Below are 16,944 nucleotides of genomic sequence, written 5' to 3'. Positions count from 1 at the left end.
CTGCAATTGCTTAAAATGCACATCAGTTGATTGCTGTATTTCTCTAACCAAACTCAAACCCATTTAACCAGTCACCAGACTTAGTTAATGACCACCATGTGTGCAAATGCTGTGACTGACTATGCCCTGCCACTTGGTTAATTAGACCCAGGACCTGACTCAAATGGCTTGGACTTGCCTGGCAGCGGTGAGAGTGGGTGGACTCCTCTGCTGCTGCTTTCACGTATAAAGCTGGAAAGAAGAGTTTACTTTTTACTTCACATGTGTACAATTTTCTTCTGCAATCTTTATCTTCTCCTTGTCGGGATGCCAACTACTCGTCGAGAGGGAAGATTATTAAATGACTTAGTCACTAATGTGCTGGATTTTCTGTTTCCGCAGTAATTTCATAACAACTTGTGTGGAGCTCTAATAGGCTGGATGGTGCAAGTAGCGAGGAAGTTGATTTCCTCCTTTAGCAATTAGAGCCACCCCATGGGCATCTCAACCACTGCAGAGGAGCTGGAGATCTGATCAGTTGTTGCAGGTTGGTGCTTAAATGGTATTTTTCTCCTATGCGAAAGCTGCAGATCCTGAAATCCTCCCTCCCCTCTGAGTTATGCCTGACTGCCACGAAAATATGTGTCCATCAGAGCCAATGAGTTAGACTAGCCTTGCTCTCAGAGGACAGAGATGTCCCCATCTAACTGCAGCTCATCGCAGGCTGGGATGCCTGCAGGAAGGAGATGCGCCATACACAGGGAGTCTCCATTTTTTCTATTATTTTCAAGGGCTGTTTGGATAGTGAGGTCCTACAAAGTTGGCCGAAGTCAGCTGAGGATGCCTGCAGTATCCATCTACGGTGCACCATACTGCAGTGGTGTGTCCAAATACTCTTGGCAGGATGTGTGTGCACCAGATTTTGTAGCTCGGTTGGAGAAAGTGGAGGAGCAGCCAACAAAGAGGTCCTGGGGTTCCTGAAGATCTAGGTTTGGTGTTAGAAGAAAGTGACTTTATGCCATTCTGACTTGGTACTACATTAACAAGACTCCTATACTTTCCATTACTTGCAATTGTCTTGTGTGCAGCCATTTTACTCAGTTACACAAACAAATGACAACTATTTTGTAAGTAAACTGGTTCTGGCCAGAGCTTCTTTTCTTGCCTATCAGAAATACAAACATTGATCCTGCTTTAATGTGAAATGACATGAACCACTTCCACCTCTTCTGCCACGTGTGATCATGGGTCCACAGCCAGCGCTCGCATCCTGTCTGCTCCCTAGCCAGAACCCGCAGACCTGTCTTCTGCCCCTTCCTATGGTCATCTTATGGAACTATTTTCTTTACATTTTCATCTCACCAGTGCTGTTGGGAAGGGCAGAGATTCAGCCCAAATTATTAGGCTGTGTTTTACTGAGGGAAGGGCAAACCCAAACTACTCCTTCAGCCAGGGAAAGAAATACACAGCGGGAACAAATGTCCTGGCAGACAGGACTTCCTGGGAAGTCCAGGCAGGATCAAATGTTTTCTGGGGTGAGATGCCATCTGATTAAATCACTGTCACTTGCAGAGGATAATAGTGAAGTAAAACTTGCCAGGGAGCTGAAGACGCACACCCACTGATTCAGGGAGCAGCAAGAGCAGGGGATGAGCCAGGAGCTGGGGGGACTGCCCTCCCCAACAGGGCACAGTCCTATGGGGGCTCAGCATGGCCGGCAGAGCTGGGCGTGGGACAGGGTCCATCAACAGCCCTAGACACAGCGAGGGGATGAACCAGGACCGGGTTCCCTCCAGGGAGCCCAGTCTGGAGCAGGAGATGGGATAGGAGACAAGGCTACAAGGCAGGTCCAAGGTCCATGCAGCAGCCAGGGCAGGAGACAGGGATGCAGCTAACACAGCTCAGACAGGGATGGGAGACCCAGGCCTGAGCTTAAATGAGGTCCTGGGCCATAAGCAGAAGGTGCATGGGTGGCAGGTGCAGGACAGTTAGTGCCCATTAGTGCCCTTAAGGCCCTGACACACGGTATCTTAAATGAAGTGCCAGGGTTTGACATCAAAAAGTCATGCAATGCTGCCTGGGGAGCTTGGACCAGGCTTTAGTGCTGGTTGGAACACTATTTTTAGAAAGCCTGTGCAGACAGTAAAGGTGTGGGAGTGAAAGTATGCACAGTCACACACTTTCTTCCACTGAAAGAGGAAACGGGGAGACTGGATGCTGAGTGATTTGTAGGTAATTACTGAGTGGGTGAAGCAAGGTCTAACACTTGCCCTGCCGGTGCTTCTCTGCCCACATGGCTGTGTGGTCATCACATCCCAGGAGCTCCACAGCTCCCTCCTGCCCTCCCTCCCCCTCCCAGCCCATTCCCAATGGGTTCCTCCCCAAAAGGAGTAAAGAAAAGCTGCAGAGTGTCCAGGGGAGCTGCCTTCACCATGCAGCACCAGACCTCCAGCATTGGAACTGCTCTGCCTTCCTGCACAGATCGCCTTCCTCCACTAATTACCTTCCTTCCACCAACTTTCTCATTTAAACCTAAGCATCCCCTACCTCCTATCTCCGGTGACCAAGACTTCAGTTTTGATTTTTCTGTTTTTGAGTAGGGATCCTCTGCACTTTGCAGTTTCAGCAATACAGGAACTGATTCAGGCTTCGACCCCTCAAATCAATAAGAAACTCACCCAATACTCCATCTCCAACACTAGCAAGAAGCCTGGGAAAGAGTGTAGGAACAGGGCATTTATCTAGTATTACTTTCCAGATTATCTTCTTGCCTCCAACCTATTCCTTGTTTGAGGATGCAGTTTTTGTGACTCCTCCTGTTAGATGCATTGTCCCAAACTGGATACTTATTGACAGCTTTCAATTTACATCTATGCTTTGGGTTAAAATTCCAACATAATTTTATTCTTAGGTAATTTTATATGCCTGCAGACAGGTTGTATTGTCCTGTATGTAATTGCTGAGGGTAATGTCATGTATGTAATTACTGACATGCAGTTCATGTCTTTATATCGGTTCATCCCAGTACACAAGTTTCTGAAGTTCCTTAATGCATCTCTTTTCGCACCACATCTTCTGAGCCATGCATTAAAACTTTGCACCCCCTGTTGATCTGCCTGTCCATCTGTCCTGCATGTGGCATTGAGAGTCTGTTAGAGAATGTGGCTGTAGGGCGCTCTTCGGTGCAAGCCACCGTGTGGCCCTTCCTTGGCAATGTTGGCTGTTCCAAAATGTTCTTCCTGCCCTCACCAGCTCGGTGTCCTTCTGCTCACAAGACATCCCCTTAAAGCAGTCGCTGGGGTTGCAGAGGCGGTGGCTGAGCAGGGAAGATTGTGAGCTGCCTGCACCATGCCCAGCCCATCCATCGCAGGTGTGCTCACCAACGGCAGCTCTTGCTGGACCCCTTCCTGTCATCAGCCTTACCTGACTGGAGAGTTGTTGCTTTGGTCTGCACCTCATGCAGCTGGGCTTTCTTTTTTGCCATTTGTTGCTGAAATTAGAACTTGCTGGCCTCTTGACACCACAGACAAACTTGCCTGGGCCTTGTCAGTCCATGCATTTACAGGACTCATGGTGATGCCATGTCTGGGTCTGCCGTGATGGCTCCATTTCAGCCAGTGTCCCACGCGGGCAGCTGTGGGACAGGCCCTGGGTGGGTGGCTTGGTTGGTTTGCTTTCAGTGTAGGATGAACTCCTCAGCTGCTGTTGTGCTCGGCACCTCCACCCCAGCCTCCGAGGCTGGGAGTCACACGTGCAGCCTCCCCCCAGTCTACTGAGCAACGTGGTGGGACCCCAGTGCTGACCCTGCTCTGAGCAGGGGCTTGGACTAGAGACCTCTCAAGGTCTCTTCCAGCCTGGATTATCCTATGAGCCTATGAACGTTATACCACAAGGTTTTGGACTAGTTTAGCTTGTTATTTTAAATCTGAGGCTTTACCTCATTGTGTTTTAAATATGAATTAGTGAATTTAAACAGCCGGGCTCAACTGCATTATTTTCTTTGTCTTTGAGCTTTTTTGTAAGTAATGAAACCTGTGTAGATGCTGTAAGTGTCTGATGGTCTCTAGGTGCTCTCTCTAACCAGACACATTTTAGCAGCTTCCTTGAAGCTACAGGCTTGAAGGACCCTTTCTCATGTTGGCGGTCCTTGGGTCTAGCTGACTCCAGAGCCCCACTTTGAGAGTCCATCGTAGCTACTCTCTGACATTAGAGGGTAGATGAAGGCAAGGCCAAGAATAACAAGTGGGAGCTGCGTTTCCTTGCAGTGCAGGCTTCCCCTACAGTGCTGAAGCACTTCTGTGGCTTGCCTTGTCCACACTGGGGCTTTTCTTGTCCTGATATTCTCAAGGTGGCTGCGTCAGGTCTGCAGAAGAAAGATTGTCCAAAAAGGGCAATCTGTGCCCAAAAGCCTCTTTGGTTTTTCCAGCTATATCAGCTGGTCCAAGAAAAGATACCGCCTCCTCCTACAAACCTGTCTTTTCATATTTCCTGAAACTGTTCCAGTAAGAGCAGCCTGTTTTAGTTTATTTCTCCACTTGCCTTCTCACTTGACAAAGGCAGAGTGCCTCAGCCAACGCCGTACCCGGCACCTTGCATCTGACAAACAAGCCTTCCAGAGGACCTCTCGTTTCACCATCTAGGGGTGGGTGACGAAGCCCCTCCAGCAACCCCTCCTGCTGGCACCTGGTCCGTGCAGTTCTGAAGTATTTTGCAATTTCCCAGTGATGCTGCTCAGCTTTAATTTTCATCTGCCTGTTCCTGGCACGGACTTTAAGGAGCTTCTTAGATCCCAATGTTTCTTTCTACAGATTTAGATTCTGCACTACAGTCAACTGTATTTTCTTTTGGCTATAGGAGAAAGAATAAAATCTGTCATCACAGGAACATCTTTCCAAGGGAGCACTTATTTTTTATTCTTTTCTTCACTCTCACCAATTTTTCACAGCTCTTGAAAGCTGAGAGGAGCTGACAGTGTTCTCCTGTCAGATTGGCGTACCCAAAGGAGACTAAGATTTCTGCTGCTCCTTGTTGCTGCTTAATTGGATTACCATGGGCTACTTTATCCCAGCTCAGCTTAGTTGTGTCCTGGGGCTCAGGGGCATTGGCAGCTCTCACCTGTGAACTACGCAGCTCAGTGTATAAATGTGGAAATAGAGTGTTTTGGGATGTTTAGTTAAATGCTGTATATGATTAGCTATGCAATGTAAAAAAAAAAAAAAAAGAAGCCATCATATTTGCCTAACAAAGCCAACTTCCAGAAAATCACATTGACTGGTACAAATTATATTCTTACCCTGTAGGTTTTTTATCATCTGAAATCTCAGACAAAGCACTCATTTGGTGTGTTAGACCATGATGATGCTAGTTGAGGCATTTTACCATACACTCAAATGTTTCAAATAGGTATTTCAGTCCCAACCACAGTCATGAAATTAGGACAAAGTGAATTTGAATTTCGTGCCCTCCCCATCTCATCCAGCTGCTGCCTGGGAACATTAATGCCTCATAAACACTATTTAACCAGTGATTTGAGCCACGTTTAGATTATTTTTAATACCTAACGATCTTCACTGGCTAGTGGCCACACTGTTCCTGCCTGGGCCTTTTTTTTGTGGCTGTTTTTTATTTATTCATGGAACTGAATATAATTTTACTAATTGTTCTCTGCAAATCCAATTCTTCTTTTGACTCTGCTTGCTTTATTTCTGCACCACTTGATCTCTGCAATCCATATCAGTGGCTGATGGACTTGCTTTGCTGACTTTTTGTAGCAGTGAGTAAATCTGCTTTATTAATTGGATTGCATTTACCAGGCACTTTTATGATATGTGTTAATGAAATGGGAATCATTGCGCAGCTGCCAAGACACGTGCTGTCAGCCTCATTCTTGCTCCTTATGCGTCGAGGATGGCCAAGTGGGACTTTATGGGGAGACAGTTTCCTGGGAGCACCGTTCATAACAGCAGCTGAGCATGCCTGGGGGTGACCTGTGCTGCTGCATGGGCAGGGAGGGAGAGCCCCCCTCAGCTGGAGCCTGAAGCATCACCAGAGATCAGTGAGCAGATACCAGCCATGCTCCTGGATCCAAGAGGAGACCTAAAGGGACATTTTCACAGGACTTGGGTGTATAGTTGGCTGCAAGCCAGGGAGCCCTTTGAAAACACTGGCGAGAGTGAGCATGATGAGAATGACCTCACCAGACAGTGAGCTGGACGGACAGCTATTTATAAACCCCTTAATTGTTACGCTTCTTTATCTAGCAGCTCTCAGTTTCCTTCTTTTAGTTTTTTTTCGAGGTACAATGATGTTGTTCTAGAGGTGCAAAGTCCTTTTCATGTTGGCATGCCCACCTGAGGGAAAAGGCACCAAGAGATCCACTTGAAAGCACGCAAGTCCTTTGCGTCATGTTCAAATATAATCATCTAGGGAGCTCTTGCTGGGGTGATTTCTCTTTTCCCTCCAAATATGAACTCCTGGTAGTTTTTGTTCCTCTGCTAAAAGTGACTCCCTGTTCATGTTCTTCAGCTCTAAATCCCATCAAAATCACCAATACAGTGAGTTCTCAGAATTAAAACCTGTCTTTTGACATACAGTCTGATATGTAAAATGCTCAAGAAAGAATCACTACAACTGGTCTGAATCTAGCAGGTGAAGTAGCAATGCCTCTTCCTGCAGGAAATGATCACCTCCATGCTATCACAGCTACCAGCTGTTACATGCAAGAATATTTGGGTCCTACCTTACCAGCAGGATTTGTGAAAACCTCCCAAGCATTCATCTTTCTCACTACTACTTCTTCTTCCCATATCCTTGGATAATGGCCACATGGTCATTATTTGGACATTGCTAGGATGTGTCCTCTCCTATACTGTCTGCCATCCCTTGATTTCCATCCCTCTGAAACTCTGGTTTGATTAGCTGTAAATGAATGTTCTTTGGTAAGACAAGAAAGGGAACTTTACACAGCTGAGCAGAGAAATCCAGTCCATGAAACTACATGTGAAATATCCTAGTGTTGATCACATTAACAGGGTCACATGCGTAGAAATTTGGGCATAGCTACACACAACGGGATCTGAATCAGGCACAAGGGGGCTCAAAGGAAATTCAAAAGATGACTGTAGCATCCAGCTAGGTTCACGTCCCATTCCATGGGGACAGGATGCATAAATGCCTTTGTGTTTACTGGTGTCTTAGGTCTTATTTTTGCTAGCTCAACTGAAAACCCTCAGCCCAGGGTTTTTGATGCCAAACCCTGGTTCAAGTTTAACGAGAATACCTCTAGGTTGTGGGAAAGACCATTGTGAGAGAGTCCATGAGCTAAAGCAATGCCAGAGAGGAAAACTAAAAACACAAGTAAAAGTAGAATTGTTGAGATGAGCACACTGAGCACCATGAGGACCCACAGACAAAACCCTCTAAAAAAGCAGCAAACTGAGGTGGCAACTGAGCAACAGGAGAATGAGCCTGTTTCAGGGAGCCACGGAAGCTGACACCCACTTGCCAGCAGACAGACATCTGCTGTGTGCCCGCACGGTGGCCGCGAGTTTATGAATGTTTAGCCAAGTAACACGTTCGAGCCATGTACTACCTGCGTCAGGCTACAAAGGATGGCTGTCTGCTTGTAAGCTGTGTCTAATCCTGCCTGCAGAGTGCTCAGTAAAGGTGCCCAAGCGAAGGTGGTGAAGGGGTATGAACTTATCAATTGATGAAAATGATCCTTCATAGCTGCCCTGTTCTCTCTTCTACCACCCCTTCCCAAACCTAGGTAAGAAACCGTACCACACATAACCTGGATGTGGTCTCCACATGATAGCCACTAGGCAACTTGCACATGGTGAAAGGACTGTTGTAGGAGCTGTCCTCAGCTTAAAATGTCAGACTGTCAGAGAGTATCAGAAGTCAAACTGTGCCAAGTTACTGGTTTGCTTCTGCTCCACTTCCAGCATATTAATGTGCAGGTCCAACTGCAGGCCCAGCTGGCTGGTCTCAGTGCAGAGCACAGACGGGGCCAGTAAAATATTGTAATGATCCCAGTGGTACTCAAATTGGGAAGACCATATAAAGCAGAAGAGCAAGAGCCCAGTCGTGTAAAACACTGGCCCTGGCCAGCTCTGGAGTTCAGTGAAGATCCCCCAGGCAGGTCCCAGATGGACTGCATGGACCCAACAGGCGTGGGTCCCGCAAACAACTGCACAAACGGTACTTAGCTGTGGCATCTAGGCTCCTGCCCTAAAAGCAGCATTTTTTTTTAATTAAAGCAGGCTTTGCTCTCTGACAGATGCTGTTTTGGAAGTGGATAGCTGAGCCTGCTGCCTGCAGTGTGGTTGTGAACAAGATTCATGGTGAAGGAACATGTCTATGGTGCAGAAACACTTGCAGGAATACCAATAGCCCCGCTCTGGTGCATTCTTCCAAGCTGTTCCTCTGACCTCGCCTGCTTGCATGAATCACAAGCCACAAGAGAAGAGAGAGTCAGCATTACCACTCTGGCACAGGGAAAGGCTACCAGCAAATCAGACAGCTCTGAGCTTTTGCATACCTGTTTACATGCACAAGGCAGGAGCTGCATCATTGATGCTCGTATTGAAACAAGGGAATGCTCCTGGTCGTTGCCAGCATGTGTTTTGGGGTTGGTCGCAGCCAACTGAGTTGTCACGATGTAGGAGAAAATAACGTACCTTGTGGGGAGATTTTATGGCAACCTGGGGCACAGCTCTGCAGGAGGTTTCAGAAAAGGAACGGGGGCCACAGCTGCCACACAGCTGGAATGAAACCCAAGCACAATCGTAGCCAAGGTTCCTTGCCAGCAATTCAGGTGGTATTTCTGCTTCACATGTGGCAACACCAATAAATGGGAGAAGACACCAATGAAAAGGTAGACAGGCTTTTAATGGCATGATCAAGAATCCCCTTTTAATAACAAATCTAATGACAACTGTGTCTGATATGAACAAGAAATGGCATCATCATTTATTTTTTTTTAAGATGTGATCTGAGTTATGACAAATGCCAGGTGGATCTGTACACAGACAGGGCCTCTGTGATGCATGCCAGATTTTATGGCCAAGAAATTTGCCATGCAGTTGAACCGGATTGTGGTTCCTCGATCAGAGTTGTACATTCTGTTTGCACTGTGTAAACATTCTCCAGCTGCTTTCCTAAAGAATGCAAAGAAGACATGTAGAGAGATTTAGCCTTGGGACCCAGTCGCATTTCCAGGCAGGCAGTACCAAGGAGCAGAAGTCCTGTCTCCAGGCCAAAAGACTTTGCCAGACTGTGCCAGAGGCGAAGGAAAACAACATCGGTGCGCCAGATACAATGTCTGAGTGTAGAGTCACATGCTATCGTGTTAAAAGGAGATATACAAAATTATCTGTGTTTCCAGCTCCAATTCCCGTCCGGAGAAGAAGCAGCCCAGGTCCCATCGCACAGCAGTGTCGCTGACACTGGTTTTCATACGCAGTTACGCCTGGACTCCTCGCCTAAACCCCCATGTCCTGCAGAGCTCATCACACCATCTGCAGGCGATGGTTCGAGCGCCTTGCACCCCAGCAGCCATTTACCCAAGTGCTGAGTAAACGTCAGCCCCTGCCTCCTCCAGCAACCCTGTGTCAGACCTCCTTGCGCTCAGGGCAGAGGCAATACAAGGCAAGCCATAGGCAGAGCAGCTACTGGCATGCCCCATGCTGATACCAGCCCAGCAGTACCCTCGCCAAAGCAGAGATCTCACCCCTGCAGCCCCCTCTGGTTTAGGAGCTAAGAGCAGGAGGAGTTCTCACCTTGGTCCCTACCAGGAACCCACCTCTAGATTTGCTGTGGTAGCTCCCTTCCTCCTTTTAGCACAGAGGGCATCAATGCATACTTCAAACCTCCTTTCCAGACATTTGCAGCTCCAGAAATAAAAGGGATAATGTTCCTCATTTTAATCTGGAACACCAGCCTGCGTGGTGCAGGGCCTGCTGCATAGGCTGGTGGCCAAGTCTGCCTCAAGCTGTGCAGAAATCCAGGAGGGCTTCAAGCCCCCAGCCAGAGAGGGACTGACCTGCAGGGAGTACACAGTGACTTTGAAAACAGTATTTGCTAGAGGAGGTATATTAGGAATGAGGGGACAGGAGAGTTATGGCGTACAAATCAGTCATTTCATGGGGTCCTGGCTGTGCTCAGGATTATGGCTCACCACAGCCTGCAACCAGGGCTATTCTCTGGCCTCACAAAGACACAAACCCCAATGCTCATGGAGATGCTGCCAACCTGTCTTACTGTCAGCTGGCTCTGCTGCTGCTATCAGCATGGTCCCAGCCCCTCGGAGTGCAGCAACAGGCTGAGGAAGAGCAAAACCATCGAGGGTTCTGCAGAGGACCTCAGGAGCCCATGGGCACCCACCCAGTATCAGTGGTACAGGCACGCACCACAAGAGGAAAGGGCCTGAACAGGAACCCAAGCTCTCTCTCTCAAGTGCAGATGTCGGAGTAGCTGGCAAACAGATGGAATCAAAGGTGGTTGCAAACTCCCAAGTGGCTCTCATGTGCTTTGTGAAACCAGCCTAGCACTGCTGGAGCATGGGCATGCTTCAGTTAAGCCAGAAGAAATTAATTTGAAATTCATGTCCACAATGGGACTTTTACTGTGTTCACAAGGTTAATTTAACTGCAGTTGATTCATGTGTGGGGCAAGGCCTTAGGTGGGCATTGGTGTCTGTGCACATGGAATAGTGGTGGGATCATGCCATGGGTCAGTAAACTATACAGAGAAGAAAGAAGTGTGCTAAGGGACCATCGAGCTGCTACTGGAGCTGGTCAGCAATAGATACTTAGCCATCTTCTTACAGAGGATCTACACTGAGAAAATACCTCTGTGTTGGAAAGGAGAAACAAACATCAAAGATTTTCTTGCCCGAACACAACTTGCTTTGGATTGAAGCATTTCACTAGCAAACAAACCATGCTAGTGTTAGTCAAGGGCAGCCGTGTGAGCAGGGACTCTCCAGACCTCGATCCATGCCACACAAAGATGTGTGGCAGTCCACCCGTTATTACAACTCTGATGGCAAGCACGATGGCTGCCAGCCATCCAAGCTGGGGTGTTTTGCCCCTGGTTCATGCTCGGGCGAGTGGAGCCTCACAGCTCACGTGCGCTTTGGTAGAGTGGTACCCTGTTCCTCCATCTACATCCACCGCACACAGCAGTCAGTCCTGCACACATCAGAAGTCACACAGCATCAGGGCACTTCTCTGAAGGTAGCAGGATCCTTTTCAACTTTTAGCCACTATATATAATGGGCACTACTTATATTATATTGTTATAATAATATATCTATTATAATATTCTTTACTTAGAAAGGGCAAGCAAAGTCTCCTGCCTCTCACAGATTCCAAGCACAACTGACTCAGAGAGGTCTGCTACAGAAACACCTTTTGCACCAAGACAAGCAGAAGTGTTTGTGCTTCCAACCAGACAAATCAGTTAAGCAGCTCCATCCATGTGTTCAAGCCCCTCCACAGCATTAGTCTGACTGGTGCCATCGGTCCTTTTGCTCCCTCTGCTCATATAACCTGTTGGCACACTGGCTTAGCGCTGAGAGCTGTCTTTCAGATTCGCCACTTGGCACATCCCTCCCGTATCCCTGTTTCTTTGCAAACATCTCCTGGCCAGACAGCAGCCATTGGCTCATTTTTACCAGCCAGCGTGCCATCTTCTCAGCTGGCAGATAAGAAAGCAGGCGGGACCTCCACAGACCTCAGCAAAGCAAAGACTCTGAGCAGAGCGTTTGCTTTATTTCATGATACTAGGCAGTCCCAAAGACACTTATGCTCCCAACACACACAGGACCCCACAATGCTCCCCTGAACAAGTCCTATCCGTTCCTACCACCCATGCGCAGGCACACACAGACATAGGCGCGGTGGCAGCCTGTCCCAGGAGTCCCCTCAAAACACACATGAGCACAACCATCTGCAGCTGGCCAGGACAGACCCTGCAGCAAAGACACTGATGGGGAACCACGCAATGTCAGGCTGTTCCTAGAAATTCCTGCAAACGTGGGAAAGTGCTGGGAAGCCTGCTTCTCCTCCCCTGACCCAAAACAGTTTTCTTTATTCTTCCTAGCCATTTCCTCTGCTCTGGTCAGCTTGATCTTCTCTTTGATCTTCTCTTCTTTGCAGTGAAGGACACAGCCACACACCAACAGCAGTGTTTGAGCAGTCCTTGGTGTCTTTGAGGCTTGACAGAGCTTGCACACCATGTTTCATGGCAAAGAACAGCAGGGTCTTGCCTCTCGCCTTTCTGGGATGTGACAGCCCATCATGTCCTGCAATGCCAGACTGGATCATCTGGCATCCTTCAACCACCTAACTTCTCCCTAATGTCATAGGCCTCATCCCCTCCTGCCCCCAAACATGATCTCCCGTGTTTGCTCCAACTATGGCACGTGCCCTTCCAGCCTCCCTGCAGGGTAGAGGAAGAAGAGAGGATGAGAGGATGCAGAGGAGTTGTTGACCCTTTTGCAGGGCTGTTTTCACAGTAACACTAGCAGAGAGCATCACTGCTGGTCCACCTGACTCCCAGAAAAGTCCTTCCAGAAAGATGCACAAGAGGAATGGGAGCTTCTGCAACCAGGGTGTGCTGAGCACCTCAGTGATGGGAGTACCCTGCGGTCACACTCACCATTGATCAATTGAAGGGCAGAACCTTGAAAGTCAGAGCCAGGGAGGAGATCCAGAGCAGCACCCGCAACGCAGGGGCTTTCCTGAGTCCCTCTGCTGACACCTGAAAGAGGGATCAAGACACCACCTCCCGCAGCACGGGGGCTGCTAACAGGGGGCTTATGAGCATCCCTGGGCCAGGCAGCGCCCTGTGACCGGCTCTGCCAGCGAAATGCGGCTCGGAGGACCACCTCGTGTTAGCAAATTCTTGATATCCACTTGACTGGAAGAGCCCAGCACTGAACCTCCTGTAAAAATAACTTCAGTGAAGGCATGAAAGAGGCAGTGTGACGCCCAGCCAAGATCACAGCATCACTTGCCACTGGGAAGGGGGGCAAGTCCAGAGACCCAAACCTGTGGGATACACGGGGACAGTCAGGCCTTGCAGGAATGACCCTTGGAAACCTTTCAGTGACAGCGCCCAGCAGCTCCTGCACAGACTCTCTGGGGAGAAAGCATTGCTGCAGTCAGCCAACTTTCACTGCCATTGCACCTGATGGCGCAGCCCACTCTCATCCAAAATGACCGGGGGAGCACCATGCTGTTGACACACTCTCCTGCTCCCCTCTGTGCCAGCGACAGCTGGGAAACAGAGCTGTGCTGGGGCAGGGAGGCTGGTAGCACAACCACAAGGAGAGACAACTCATGCCAGTCCCAGATCTCTGTGGACCCAGCTGCACCCTCAGCCCAGCCCTGTCAAACAACACTGGAAACGGCTGTTATTTTCTGTGCTGGAAATATTTCACTGGCTTTCTGAAACCTGTGGGACCTGTCTGGTGGCTCTCCAACATGTGACAGCTTTGGCTTGTGTCCAGCAGGACTAGGAATCTACTGCACCACAAAGAGAGATGATACCTTGGTGTCACCAGCATCCTGCCTGCTACTTGTGGTTGGGTTGTGGTAGGAAAGACCTCTTAGAAGACAGCTAGATTTCTCAGAAAAACTTTTTAGTAAGAAAAAGTCCCCACATTCCTGTGAAGGATTTCACTGGACAGTCGCTTCACAACTAAAAGCCTGCCCAATTTCTTCATCTGCCATTCTCGGCTACTCCGTCTTCCCTGCTTTCGTGTGCCAGATGGAAGACCTCTGTGCTGGAGTTTCCTTCCTGACATGGGTATAGCTGGGCCATGGAAAACTCCCCTTTCAACTTTCTCTTGAACAAATACATTGATTGTGCTTTATTAGCCTCCCATGATAAGGCAGGTTTGCTAACCCTGTTAATAGTCCTGTAGCCCTCTTTCAGTGTCATTTTTGGCATGTGCATCTAAGACCTGGATGGAGCATCTGGTAAAAGCTTCACAACAAAGTCTTACCATCTGAGCACTCTAAAATGAATAGTCCCCTGACAAATTAATAGGAGTGCCATTACGGTTTATATTTCTGGAAAGAGTGTGTATTTGGGTTTATTCTGTTTTCTAGCTTCTAAACATGCAGGCCATATTCAGGTTGTAGTTTGACCTACGCTTCAAACTCACATGAAGTTATAGTGCCACCAGAAGAAGTGGTCACACTCTCTGTCCTCTCCTTCCCTGGCTTCTGTTGTGTGACCAAATGCTGAACCAGACTGATGAGCTGAACCAAATGAAAACCAAACCACAGCGCTTGGTGTCATGTTGGATCAGCATTTCCAGCAACTTCACCAAATAGCTGCCCCAGTGTAAGGGGGTGGGACAGTGCAACGAAGCAGCTGGAGCTTGGAGGGACCACTGCTTTTGGTGGCAACATCAGCTCAGTCCATCAAACCACAACCTGACCTTGGAGTTCCCAATGCTTCTCTGCAAAGATGAGGGCATGTTTTTAGACTAGAAGCTGTGCTTCTTAGTCTACCAGGGTGAACAACATCAATGGAAAACAGCAAACAAAAACTTTGAGCTAGATGAAATAAATTCTTAGCATTGGCAACACTGAGACTGTCATATAAAGAGGTAATTCCTGTCACCTATTTCTAGACGTTTCCCTGTTCAGATGTCCAAGGAGTAGCCTGTGCTCCCAGCCACGCCGTCACAGTTCTGTCTTTCCAGAACGGTTCCTGTAGATGTGAACAACTTCAGGATTCCTCAGACTTGATGGCCATCAGTGTGACTGTTTGTATCTATGTTCAAATGAATCAAGGTTATTACTGTCCAGATTCCTCTATCAAGCTTTGCTGTCTGCAGATAGTAAATATTTGCAGCTAGTTGCAGCTGTGGGAATGGGTGTACAGAGCAGCTGTATTTTTGTTCTGTCTCATGCAAAGCCTCTTTTAGGCACGACAATGGTGTGAAGCCTGAAGTATTTGGGTGTGGAGTGTTTCCCGCTGTGACGTCCGGGGAAAATTTTGTGACTACTTCAAGATCTCATCAAGCTCAGACAGGTATCAGTCCTCCTGGCTTTCATTTTCAAACCTTCCTAATTAGTCTAGGGGCTAAAAAGTTGGTTGATTTAGTTCTATCTGAGCGCTAAGGTTCTGCTCTGATAATATTACTTGAGGAGCATGGCCCTTGCTTTTACGTTCACATTGTTAGTTCTCACGCAACATGTGGAAGAGCTGAGCACCGAGAAAGAGAACGACATAAACCCGACCTCTGCAACTCAACCCACTGTACTCTCGGATAGAAATGCACAAGGTACCCACGGCATGCCAGCAAACCTCTCCTCGCAAAGCAGCAGCTTTTGAGTATACTACAGAATAATAATTTCCCACCCTGCCGTGTAGGGGAACTTTCAACCACAGTGCCAAAATTCACAAACACCAAGAGCGTAACAATAAAGCACAAGGAATTTAGGTGCAAGGGGCACCCAAGCTAAAGGCATCCAGTGACTATTCACATCTTCAGGATGGAGCTGTGTTTGGTGGACTACAGGTCTGTGGCACCAACCACACTCGGGTCAAGAGGAACCACCCGTGTTGGGAGATGTGGTCTCCACAGATCACAGTTTGGTATTTGAGACAGAAGCGGCTGCAGTGTGCTCCCTTCTACATCAATTAGCAAGCGCTCTTGATTTCCCAGCAAGCTGCCAATACATCCCTACTTCCATCTAAATACCCACCACACAGGCATCTGCTGAAACAGCAGCAGTGTCGCTGAGCAGCAATGCCAGACGGCCTCCTCTATGGGACATACTGGAGCAGGTAGGAGCATCCAGCAAGACCTACCTGTCTCCCATTCCCACCTGCAGAGGCATCTCTGGAAAGGAGAGAAGAGCCCCCTCCACCCTGCCCCTGCTCTTATCTCAGCACACAAGGACGCATCCATCCCTCTTGGCTAAGCTGGTGACAATCCCTTTTTAACACAGGTGGCAGGAGGCGAGCCAACACTCAGGTAGATGGTGGTGGCCAAGGCTGGCATTTTCCCAGCAAGGAGAGAAGAGGGAGCTGCCTGCAGGCCAGGAGCCTTCCTCTCCAGCAGGCCTTGCTCTCGTCACCTCTGCTCCTCTTTCCAAAGCCAGGGTTGGTGTTGGCGACTGGTATTGCTAACAGAGAGAGGGGAATGCCTGGGGAGGAGGGAGGGTCAGGCACTAGGCAGGCTGCCTGGGTCGCTGCTTGGTGCTGTGCATTAGCAAGCGTGAGCTGCGGGCTGGATGTCTCCCTTGAAGAAGGCTCCGTGGCTCAGAGGCTCTCAGGCCCGTGGGAGCTGATCACAACGGTGTGGGGTGAGAGTGAGTGAAGCATTGAAGTACAGCTACTGCTATACACTCGTGGGTCCAGCATGGAAGGCTGTGCTGCAGCATCTCAAGTGTATACTATATGCAGAAGTTACCCAGTCTGTTGGGCTGGCAGAAGAAGATCATTATCTGGCAGCTGCCTTACTTTCCAGGGACACCTGCTTTCCTTTGGTTGCTGGACTCTGAGTCTGGGTTTTTCCTCTTTGTCGTTTTTTGGCCACACCAGGAGAGGGCAGGGAATCTCCTGTCGGCCCCAGGGCCTGAGCTGGGGGCTGAGGTCGGGGGGAAGGAGGAACTCGCTGAAGAGCAGTCCCTGGCTTATGCTGTCGGCAGGGAGAAGGACTTTCCCTCCGAGGCGGCAGCTGGCTTCTCGGGGAAGCACTGGGGTTTCTTGAAGGAAGGACAGGGCTCCGAGGGGATGCACAGCTGGACCTCCGTGAGCTGCTCCGTGGAGGAATAGAAGTGGAGCTTGGTGAAGGAGGAAGCCGACTTTGTATCTGTGTTGTTCGGCACTCGTTTGGGACACTTCCAGCTGGTCTCTGTGCCTGAAGCCTGCAAGGGAAGAGAAGAGGGAGGATGAAGGGCAATTTCTGCAAGGGGCTCTGGGCTCCTGACA

General features: G+C 48.9%; 1 protein-coding gene across 2 annotated transcripts in view; it reads right to left on the bottom strand.

The window, feature by feature from the left end:
• Window positions 1-8,922: 8,922 nt before the first annotated feature.
• TTBK1 (tau tubulin kinase 1) overlaps window positions 8,923-16,944 on the bottom strand; it is a 118,198-nt gene continuing 110,176 nt past the window's right edge. The window contains exons 10-11 of one of the 2 annotated variants that reach the window (XM_075496645.1): window positions 16,474-16,880; window positions 8,923-12,747 (exon numbers count right to left, since the gene is read on the bottom strand). In XM_075496645.1, the coding sequence (XP_075352760.1) occupies window positions 12,521-12,747; window positions 16,474-16,880 (634 nt within the window). In that variant the 3' untranslated portion in view covers window positions 8,923-12,520. Of the gene's footprint in view, window positions 16,881-16,944 lie in introns of both variants that reach the window. The other variant, XM_075496646.1, reaches the window with a different exon arrangement.

Source organism: Mycteria americana, chromosome 3 (assembly GCF_035582795.1).
Source record: "Mycteria americana isolate JAX WOST 10 ecotype Jacksonville Zoo and Gardens chromosome 3, USCA_MyAme_1.0, whole genome shotgun sequence".
Lineage (NCBI taxonomy): Eukaryota > Metazoa > Chordata > Aves > Ciconiiformes > Ciconiidae > Mycteria > Mycteria americana.
The sequence above is the reverse complement of the archived record's forward strand: the minus strand, read 5'-3'. Positions and strand labels throughout refer to the sequence as shown.